We start from the raw sequence: 10,948 nt of genomic DNA, 5'->3' as shown, positions 1-10,948 counted from the left end.
GCCCCAGTGCTGCCTTACCCTGCGGGCGGCGGCGGTGCCCGGCGGGGAGCGAGGGCGGCCGAGGGCTGCCGGGAAGGCGGCGGAAACATGGCGGCCGGGGACGCGGAGGGCCCGGGCTGGCCAGCCCTGCTCGGCGCGGTGCCCGGTGCCCCCCGCTGCCCGCACGGTGAGCAAGGGCCGCTCGGGCGGGATGGGGTGCGGGTCTGACTGAAGTGGCCGCAGCTCCCAGGAGTGCGGTCGGACACTCCCCTGAGCGGCCCTGCCGCTCGGCCCGGCCGCTGTGCTGCACAGCAGCTGCTGTTGGTGCTTCATCCTGGAAGCCCGACGCTTGCAGCGGGGGCATTAAAGCACATCTGCTCGTGTCCCGCCTGTCGACGTGTAATTGGGTTTGTCCTTTAGGTCCCGCTCTCCTGTTTGTAAAGACCAGCCAAGGAAAAGAGGAGGGAAGGAGGTTTTATGCTTGTTCGGCTTGTAGGGATAGAAAAGATTGTAACTTCTTCCAGTGGGAAGATGAGAAGGTAAGAGAGCGCTGCTTAAGACTATGGTAAATACCGGGAATTTCTTTTTCTGTTTAACAAAACAAACGTATATTTTGTTTTGGAAATCTGTGGCAATTACTGCTTTGTAAACTTTGTTTAACATTTGTATTTAGCAGAGCACTTATTTCTGTCAGGAGAACGCGCTTCAAATGTAACTTTCAAGGAAGGCTGTGTATGTTTTGAGCAAAAGTGGAATTTGTTGCTGTATTGCCAAAACACTTAGGTATTCAAGTTATTGAGTTTGCCAGTACTATGCAATGTTGAAGAACATAAAAATAGTTCTGATTCTTATCTCAAGATGTCATCGTGTTCCGTTATCAAAACAGAAAATCTGGGTGGATATAGGCAAGCAATGAGACATACAAATAGCGAGATGGTGAGGATCGGCATGATGCTCATGTTACGCAGCATGCTTCTGTGCTGCAGTCATGCTTGTTCTTCTGAGACAACAATCCAAATAATGGGATAATTTTTCTATGCGGAGTAAAGCATGAGACCTTTGCAGCCTTTTTGTTTAATATTGAGGTACAATACAGAATGATATCTGTTCATTTTGTAACTTTTTGTATACATAAATTTTACAGGTGTCAGAAACTAGGCTTGCAGCACGTGAAGAATATAATAGAAATCATCAGCCTTCTTTTACACACAGGCAGAATGTGGAAAGGTATTGTTATGTATGTTTTCTTCTAGTAAAAAAATCAAATAATGCAAGTTTAGGTACTCTGAATGTAGAGAGCGTATTTCAGGATTCTTTAAAACATGAAGACATGCCACACGGATTTGGAAAAATATGAACTGGTTGACTGTGATGGGAAAATAGCATGAAGTGTTTAATGACAGCGTAGTATTTTCAACCTAGAAACTGTATCCTTTTTTTTTTTGCATTTATAGATAGTTGTTCTTATGTTAGTGATTATAACATGCTAACAACTGGTTAGTAGCAGTTTCAGTTCAAAAAAATCATTCCTGACTTAATTGTGTGAAAGTAACAGGCTTAACATTGTGAAAAGAAGCAAAAGCAATACAGTTACAAGTTTTGTATATAAACATACAGGACTCCTGACTGGTAGTTGATGTTGATGTCGAGTCTTCACGCAGTAATCCAGTTATGTTATGGGGACTCTCAGTATATTTGGCTAGCATATTATACGCTTGCTTGCAGGGGAGGCTTTTTCAAAGTTTTTTCTGTGTTGTTTGTGTTCAAAGGTACAAGAATTTTGTTCAGTTGCCATTATCAAAGAGGAGGTTTTGCCAGGAATGCCAGCAATTGCTATTGCCAGCAGAATGGGAAAAACACTCAGATCACCAGTTCCTGTGTAATATCTCCACTGCTCAGTTAAAAAGTCCCAGTCAACTTCTGTATCCGTTGGAGAATAAAAAAACAAATGCACAGTATTTATTTACAGACAGAAGTTGCCAGTTCCTACTGGATCTTATTATTGATTTAGGATTCAGACGAGTGCTCTCTGTTGGAACACCCAGGTAAATCAGTGAGAATTGTTACTCTTTCAAATCATGTTTCTGTCTTAAGACTGTGTGGCTTACTAATATTTTAAAAATCAAGGATTCTCCCGTAGTAAGAGGTTAACTATGCTTTAATTGGTTGGGATTACCCAGGCATCTACTGGGGTCTTGCTTTGAGCTTGTAAGATACAGAAGACTGTAGCTGTACTGCAACTAATACACACACAAATGCACATAGACATTTAGTCTTGCTTTGTTCCTTACAGAAATGACAGTGAGTTTCTTTGCTTATGTTTGGGGTCTTGTTTTGTTCATGGAGCCTGGTAGGCTCTACTGACCTTTCATCTTTTAAGACAACCATATTTTTCTAACTTAGAATAATTAGACACATGGAATGATCCAATTTCAAATTACTTCATTTTCTCTATCTGTTTGGTTTTAGGTTTAGTAAAGTACCAGACATTCTTGTCTTGCAAGATAATTTCTGAAGCCATTGAATTTCTTAAATTTCTTTGCTCCAATTATAATTCAGGCTTCATGAACTGATCCAGTCGACCGCATCACAAGAAGAAGATTTCAGGGTTAGAAGCCTTCTGCTAGATATTGATTTTAGGTATGTTTCAATAAATATTTTTCAGTCTGAAGAGTACGTACAAAGATTTGTGTTCTTACTGCTTTAAAAGATAAATTGGTGGATGTTTCCCCTTTCCCATCTCTGCGTCTGTTCTTGCACACATAGACAAATGACATGCAGTTTATGAGAGAAGTAATTACACTTAATAATTCCCAGTATTGGTATGTATTGTCAGTAATCAGAACACAAAGATGTTGTTTTTCTTAAGGCCTTATTTTCACTGTTAATGCCTCTTAGGGAAGGCAAGAAGTTTTTTACACTTTCCTACCACTTAAAACTTATTTTACAGGTATTCACAGTTTTACACAGAAGATGAATTCTGCCACTACAACATGTTTAATCATTATTTTTTTGGTGGAGAGGTAAGGCCAAGTATTTCTTGAGTGCTTTCTAAAGAAGTACACGTTGTTGATGCAGAATTTTGTGAGGAAGTCATGGCTAGTCTAGTAGAAAACAACTATCCTGAGATAAAAATGGTCAACAGTAGTGGAAATCAAAGAGCAACAGTGCCTCTTCAGTAATTCTTTCCCACTTGATTCAAAGATAAAATTGACTATTAAATTTGTGCTAACTAATGTTACTTAAACACCTCAAATGTCACTTTTATTAAAAGGAAAATTTTATATCAGTTGTCACCTTTTATGTGAGTATTTATTAGCCCTGTTCTTCAGTTTCTACAACAGATTTGTTTTATTTATTCCCAGCCTTTACAAGTGCAGTGGATGCCATGGGACGTGTTCACTGGTACTTGAGGTGGGAGGGGAGAGGAGGTTTTCTTGCTTGATTCCAGTCAAGCAAGGTCATAAAATGTTGTCATAAAATGAGGTTGAGTTAGTGTCATGGTTAAAAAAATGCCGAATTTCTTGTTTCTTTTTATATGTCACATTAAGTGCTTAAGTTTGGGAAACCTGCAGCTGCAGTAGGACATCTCTCATAGCTTTGTACAGAGAATCACAGTGTAATTCAATCTTAAACATTAATTTCAAACATTTATCCCAGTAGTATATTCACTCTTCCCCTGCCACTATTAGTAAGTACTTGCTGATTTGCATAAACATGTTTATTTTAATACCTTTCATAGTCTAGAAAAAATCTGAAAATTATCTACATTCTAAAGCCTAATTTTGAATGGGATCTTGAAAATACAAAAGAATTGCTAGAATGAAATAGGAGGCTGGTCTGAAATATTTACTCCTCAATTGTTTTTGTCCATTAGTGTATTCAAGTTTGGTAGTGTTCTTCTCCAGGTGTGAAAAGGTGACACCTCTAGTGGCACTGTATTGCAGTGTACTCAGGGACTGAATTGCAGCACTTTGAATGCATGTTAGTGTTAAAAATCTGGGCTTGGAATGCCATAGAATCTAAGTAATAGATGAGAGAACACTGCACAATGGCAACGACTCCATTACTTTTCACATTTCCTTTAATAATAGAGTGCGGGTTGAATTGCCAAAATTTAACCATAATCTATTTTTATAACCAGTATGGGTTGAACCAGTTTTCAGTGGACAGAAATTTTTCCCGTTACTTTGGTAATGCTTTACAGAATAAAATTAAAGGGCATAAATAAAATGTATTCTGAGCCTTAACTTTGCTTTCTTGGAATGAATAACATATTTTTTCCAAATTAAATTTAGTACCCTTAGGAGGAAGACTATTTTAGGAAGCTCGAACTGCATCTGCCATGAAAACATTGTTTCTGACTGAACAGGTGCATCAAATCTACTTACATGCTTTGTTTTGGTTTTAAATGCTGTACAAGACAAAATTCACCTCCACAAGAGGAAAAAACTTTCATGTTCAAAGCTAGAACTTCCAAAACAATCATTTTATTACCAAATACAATATGTTTTTTAAACTTCTTGAATGTATATTTCTGGAAATTAACCTCTGTTTCTTACAGGCTGCACATGAAACTTGTAGGAAATTCTTACATCAAGACAATGGTGAAAGACTCATTATGGTAACTGATCCCCCATTTGGAGGTTTAGTGGAAGCACTGGCTTCTAGTTTTAAAAAACTGATGGCAATGTGGAAGGAGACAGAAAAAGAAGGTACGTATTACAGCCAGATAGGTGGGTTCAGCCATAACATCACTGTAAGAAAAAGTACCTATTTAAAAATCTGTGATTCTTGCTACTCAGGTGGATGTGGACGCATTCATGTTATAATTTCTAAAGATGAGCTACCATGTATCTAATATACTCTCCTGATACTTTTAGGTTAGCAATACTAAATTTTCTACATCTCTCTTAAAAATTTTTACAGATTGTTTAAAAATCTGCTTTGCAATTAGAATGATCTTTAAAGGCAGGGAAGAACTATAAAACCAGTACCATTTCTTACCAAGGTAGGCAGGTGACAAGAGCTGTTAGTTCAGTGGAGCTTACAGCTCCACATATATGAAATATATCAAAACTTTTTGTCACCTAAAGGAACTAGTTCTTATCCCCAGAATGACATACATATGTATGTTTATATATTTACCGTACATTCTTTCATGCTTCATGTGCCTTATTTTTCTTTAATGTCCATCTGAGTCTTTTAATTACTAGGTCCTAACAACCAAGAGATGCCAATGTTCTGGATATTTCCATACTTCTTTGAGTCTCGTATTCTGGAATTTTTCCCCAGCTTCAGTATGATGGATTACCAGGTATAACTGAACACAGTGAATCTGCTAAATTTCAGTCATGTGCAATGTGAAGAGGAATACAAATGCAAGCAGATACAGCTTCTGTAGATGGGCCGACTGCACTGAAGGCACTGCAAACCCTGTGGTGCTCATCATGTGAACCCCAGATTCTGTATTTGTAGTAGTCATACCTTTGACAACTTTGTCACACTCCTACAGTTTATGTACCTTTAACTCACCTGTCCATTAGCTCATTTCTTCTGCCAGGTTTTCAGTGTGATAAAATTTGTACTGATTTTGACAGGTGCATATTGCAGAGGTGACAGGTAACTCAAAGAAGGGTGTTTAATTTTTCCCAGATGTTGAAATGGCAATAGCTTAGTGGGTAATGCGCCCAGCTCTGGCCAAAAAAAGAAAAAAGGTCTTTCATCTCCAAAACTGCTGGAACCAGAGTAGAATTACAGCAATGGACATTTTTTGGAATTACGTAGTAAATGAAGTTGTCAGTGATAAAGCACTAATCAGCTTCTCCAATATTGTATCCATTCGGTAAGTTATTTAAGAACATGAGAACACGTTCATCAGTGACTTTGAAGAGACCAATCGTGTATTCATGATGTTTAAGCTTTATTTTCCCAAAAAACAGTTCTGCATAATGCTTGACATGGATGTTCCAGACAACATATTTGTGTCTTGTAGAATGGAAAGTTGTGGAAGAAAATTGGAAGCTCATACTAGGCCAGACTCTGCATTGCTGCTGGTGTTCAGACATGAGAATGTGTGTGACAAGTCTCTGAGGGCAGTGCCAGAAAAAGCAGTGCTGATTGGATTTGCTATGTTGTGATTATTCTGAGATAGGTTGAGGTGCATGTGAGCTCTGGTACCACCAGACAGACCAAACAGTACAGTTCTAGTTCTTTAATGGGTTTCTGATACTATGGTTGCACAAGTTCAAAAATAAATGAGATAGAATATTTGCTGTTGAATTTGTAATCTAATTTGGGACTAGAGTCTTTTATATGAAAAAGAAAATTTCATAAGGTACATATAAAGATAATAATTACGTCAGTAGTCCTGCCTATGCTTAGCATTCAGTTTAAGACTCTTTTCTATGTTTTTCTAGGTAGACTATGATAATCATGCACTTTATAAACATGGCAAGACAGGTCGTAGACAGTCCCCTGTTCGTATCTTCACAAACATCACCCCAAGTATGATTGTGCTTCCTGTGGAAGAGGGTTACAGGTAAGATGTGTTAATGCTCAAGCGACTGAAAGAGTATGATGGTTCTTATTAGGGCATGAAGTCTCTAAAGGACTTTGGGATGGTGCTGTTCAGTATTGTCATGCCTAATGTTTGTATGCAGGGCTCAAGAACACATTTCTCTGTCTCATTCTAAGGTTGCGTGTTCTATAAACAGTGTGTAGGAGAGCTGAACACCTAAAAAAAGGTTTATGTTTTCCAGTGTGGAATGATGTGATTCCTCAGCTAGTCCGTAAGAAATGTGTACACGTATGAGAGACAGGTTTACAGCTATCCCTGATAATCTGCTTGGTTGAGCCATTAATAAAATAAACACCAAGAAAAGCATCAAGGACAAATAAATGGATTTGGTTTGATTTACTGCTGACAGTGTTGCTAATTTGAATTCAACCACCTGTATTTTACTATTTGGATGTACTGTGTCTAAATGATTATGAGGCTTGGAGCCTAAGTGGTGATTTTATGCATAAAAACCATTATCTTTTAATATAGCAAAGTGATTTTGCAATCCTTATATTTATTGTTTAGCTTGTATAAGATTCATTTATGTTGCTTCTTGAGCACGTAGTGGACAAATGTATTTATAATTTTTTTCCAGGTTTTGTGCTATTTGTCAGCGGTATGTTAGTTCTGGTAATCAACACTGTGAGATTTGCGATACATGTACGTCAAAAGTAAGTATTTTGACTTCTTTCTGGATAGAAGTTTTAACAGTAGTCAAATAATAACTTCTGTAATTCTTGCTCTGGTAAAAAGCTATTCTGATATTCTGATATTAATCTCCTTGGGACATAATTAATAACCCACTGAGTATTAATTTCTGTTTCCCAAATGCCTTTGTGTTGGAAAGAGGACAGGAAAAGTTTGGTGCTTGCCACTGACACTGTACTGTATTCAGTGTCTGTTGACACATTTCTTCTTATATGTTGGAAGCTGTAGAACTTGCCAGCTTCAATATACAGCCATTTTGCTGTGGTTGTCACAGGTTCTCAGGACTGTTGTTTTTAAGTTACAGTCCTTCCTACAGAGCACCCGTTTCTGTAAGTACAGGGGACTATACATCAGTAGTTCAGTTTTAAGATAGAATCAGTGATTTTTTAAAACAACAAAGAAACAATGCATTTGTTCACCTTTTATAGGACGGCAGACGATGGAAACATTGTGTTCTTTGCAAAAAATGTGTAAAACCCTGTAAGTACTGAAAAACACTTTTCTAAATAAAAGTACACTTGCTGTTTAAGCTATAGTCCAAAGAAACTGAGATGACAAACCAGAAGAGAAAATATTCTGTAAAAGAAATAAAATGTAATAATTCAGAAGACGTATAGTAAAGGGAAAATCTCAATTTCACATGAGTTGCCATTCGATAACTTAGGTATATTTGCAGTGTGTGGAAGCTGGTAAATTCTTGTCAAGGTGTCCTAAATCCCATTTATATTTGTTACAGGAAAACTTAAATGTTTTGATTTGTCATATAAGTATTTCCTGATTTTGTAAACTTTTTCATTAGAATTTTATAAACAAGTAGGCTATTGCTAAAATATTTGTGAGGACATGATCAAATCGTTTCATACACAAATGCATTTGTATTTATAGCTGTTGTTTAAATAGCTGAAGCGGTCATTTTTGCTATCATTACAGAAATCACGATTTTTAAGTCAATTTTAACATATGGACTATTTTTTATGTTAAAATCACATACAGGATAATAGTTCTAATGTCAGAATAATTCAGTTATATTGAAATAGTTGCACAGTATATCCAATGAAGGACGTGCCTAGCTGCCTCATGAAATGTGGTAAGGGACCAGAAACTGATTACATCCATCTCTGTAAAACTAAAGCAAAATTAAAAGCTTGGTAATATAGCCTTTATTTAAAGCTTAGTTTCAGAATGATCATTTTAAACCTTTTCAAGATCATAAATCATGTTACTTACTTTGCAGCTTGGTTTCACTGTAACGTTTGCAACTGCTGTGCCCTCCAAACCCACACTTGTGAGAAGACTGACGCGGGCTGTTTCGTCTGTGGCAAGGCTGGTCACAAACGCAGTGCCTGTCCCAGCCTCTCGTGCCAGAGCAGCTTGCCAGTAAGTGTGATGTTGCACTAATATAATCAAAGATAGCATTCAGTTGAGATTAGATCTTGTGTCATGGAAAAGATTTAGAAAGAGGTGGTTTTGGGCTTTGGGTGCCGATGTCAGCTTTCAATGTTGTCCACGTGCTGGATAGCTGGGCAGTGCACACTGAAGGAGAATCTGCTGAACACCAGGCAGGTCATCCCATCTGGCTCGCAGTTCCTTAGCTGTGGATTTTCTTTCAAAACTGATTTATATGGATCCCAAACATGGTGAATGGTGTAACTCTGGGGTAACTCTGTCAAGAAGATTCAAAATTAAAGTAACTAAACACTTTTATCCCCTTTGGATTCCTCACGAAAGGGCAGAGAAAGGAGACACTACACTTTTTATTGCTTCCTGTCTCTTTTGCTTTTTTGTGGCATTATTTTCTTTTTTCCTTCTGGTACTTCAGGTGCTCTCTGTAGTACGTTCTAAATCTCTACCATGTAAGGTCTGTATCCATGAGGGTCACATTAAGTACTTTTATTCCGCCATGATTCTGATTCTGTAACATACACAAGCACATACTTGTGTGTATCAAAAGTAAAAACAAAATGTGCGTGATAGTCTTCAGATGGAACTGAGAAGAGGAATGAGGCTTTGCTAAGAGATGATCCAGCAGTTGGCTCAGTCTTTCCAGTTTGGGGTAGTTGGCTCACACACAATCTCCAGATTGTGTGGGTTAGTTTACGGTTCTTGAATTGAATGGCTGTAGCAGTGGTAACGCAAATCTTCCCTCTCAAAATATGTACCTCTGTTGCATAGCGAGGGTCAGATAGTTCACCTCTTGGGTCAGCATCAGGAGAGTCGCCTGCTGGATGGTGGAGAACTACAGGTGTGGTATTCCTTCATGTGCTGCTGGGACGTTAATCTGAGTTTTAGTTATGGACTATTGGGTGCTAAAAGGTAGCAGTATTTCATTTTACGTTTATAGTTTTAAAAATTTCCTCCCTTAAATGTTTGGATTTTTTTTTTCTTTGCTTAAAAATGTCAAAAGGATACTAAAATTAATGAAACCTCATCTATTTCTTCTGTCAAGGATATTTTGTACTGGAATGGTTCAATTCTTTCAGGCTATCATTTCTTTTGCTAATTTATTCCAGAAGATAACTTAGGGGTTTTTTGTAATAAAAACATCTATATGTTTTATTTTTTTAAATTATTCAATACATCCTTTGTCAGAGACAAAACAATCTACTTGCTAGTTATATTTAGGTCCTGTATTATTTGCAGGAGTCTCTGTGATGTTAAAGTTTATGTACTTTCTAAGCCTTTTTTATTATATATTCATGCATTATATGTTGAGCACAAAAGTCTGTGTGTGCTTTTCATACTTGATGAGTGGCATTTCTTAAGTTTTCTGCATCTGTTTAAAAGTAAATGCTGAATAAGTACATAAATGAAAAATTATGGCAACAAATTGGACAAACAGTTTCAGGAAGATTAAATGTCCGAACACTGTAAGATGGAATGTTCCTTGTACTTTTTGTGACAGTACTTTTGAGCTCGTCTACTTACATGGACAGATTATTTAAAATACCAGTAAATGTAGAAGTATGTTCTCCATTTTGTTGTAATCTGTGTGTTCCTTTTTTTTTTTTACTTTACAGAGCTGACAAAAAGCAAAGGCAGAAAATTCTAAAGAGGGTGAAGATGGGGATTTGTAAAAGCTCAGCTATGAAGCATGCCATATTCTTCAGGAAGAAGGTGAAGAATAAGAAAAAAAAGACATGATTTTGCTTGCTTGGTACATAGTGAATTTTTTATGGCCAGCCTTTGACTCAATTTTCTAAAAAAAATCTTAAAAATAACATCCAAAATAAAACCTGATTGAATTAAATGTGACTATTATTTTATTATACATCATTAGTGGCACAGAAAAAAGCTAAGTAAACCACACCCTTACCATGTATTTTTATAATGTAGCCATCTTTTGTGTTTAGGATTAGCTATTGGGCTAATTTAATGTGAGTCTGAAGTTAAGGCAGGAGGAACTGGTGGACACTTTTTTTGGTAGGTACTGGGGGACTTGCGGCAGGGGAGTGTGGGTGATGGGAAGGCACAGCTTCTTAGGAATCCAAGCTCCGTGAGTTCCAGTTGCAGTATGGGTTTGGGTTTTTTGAATTTTCTCTCCAAATGGAAGAAAGCCTAAGAACAGAAAGGTGCTTCAGAAGCTTAGTAAGAGGAAAAACGTGAACTTCTAAGTACATTTAAATTTATTTTTAAACTACTTCTTTGAGTTAAACAATCATTAGTTTTATAGTGTTGGACTGGCACTGGTAGCAGAGGTGG

General features: G+C 37.4%; 1 protein-coding gene across 1 annotated transcript; it reads left to right on the top strand.

The window, feature by feature from the left end:
- The first annotated feature begins 33 nt into the window (after window positions 1-33).
- On the top strand, window positions 34-10,490 carry ZCCHC4 (zinc finger CCHC-type containing 4). The gene is given in 14 exon segments (XM_082050349.1): window positions 34-166; window positions 400-518; window positions 1,124-1,206; window positions 1,749-2,024; window positions 2,539-2,619; window positions 2,930-3,002; window positions 4,544-4,694; window positions 5,196-5,296; window positions 6,399-6,520; window positions 7,137-7,212; window positions 7,678-7,729; window positions 8,484-8,607; window positions 8,609-8,626; window positions 10,267-10,490. Coding segments are annotated over 14 exon segments (1,479 nt in total). The 5' UTR covers window positions 34-87; the 3' UTR covers window positions 10,391-10,490.
- Window positions 10,491-10,948: the final 458 nt, after the last annotated feature.

The sequence above is a fragment of the Streptopelia decaocto genome (assembly GCF_964273445.1).
Source record: "Streptopelia decaocto genome assembly, chromosome: 4".
Taxonomy (NCBI): Eukaryota; Metazoa; Chordata; class Aves; order Columbiformes; family Columbidae; genus Streptopelia; species Streptopelia decaocto.
The sequence above is the reverse complement of the archived record's forward strand: the minus strand, read 5'-3'. Positions and strand labels throughout refer to the sequence as shown.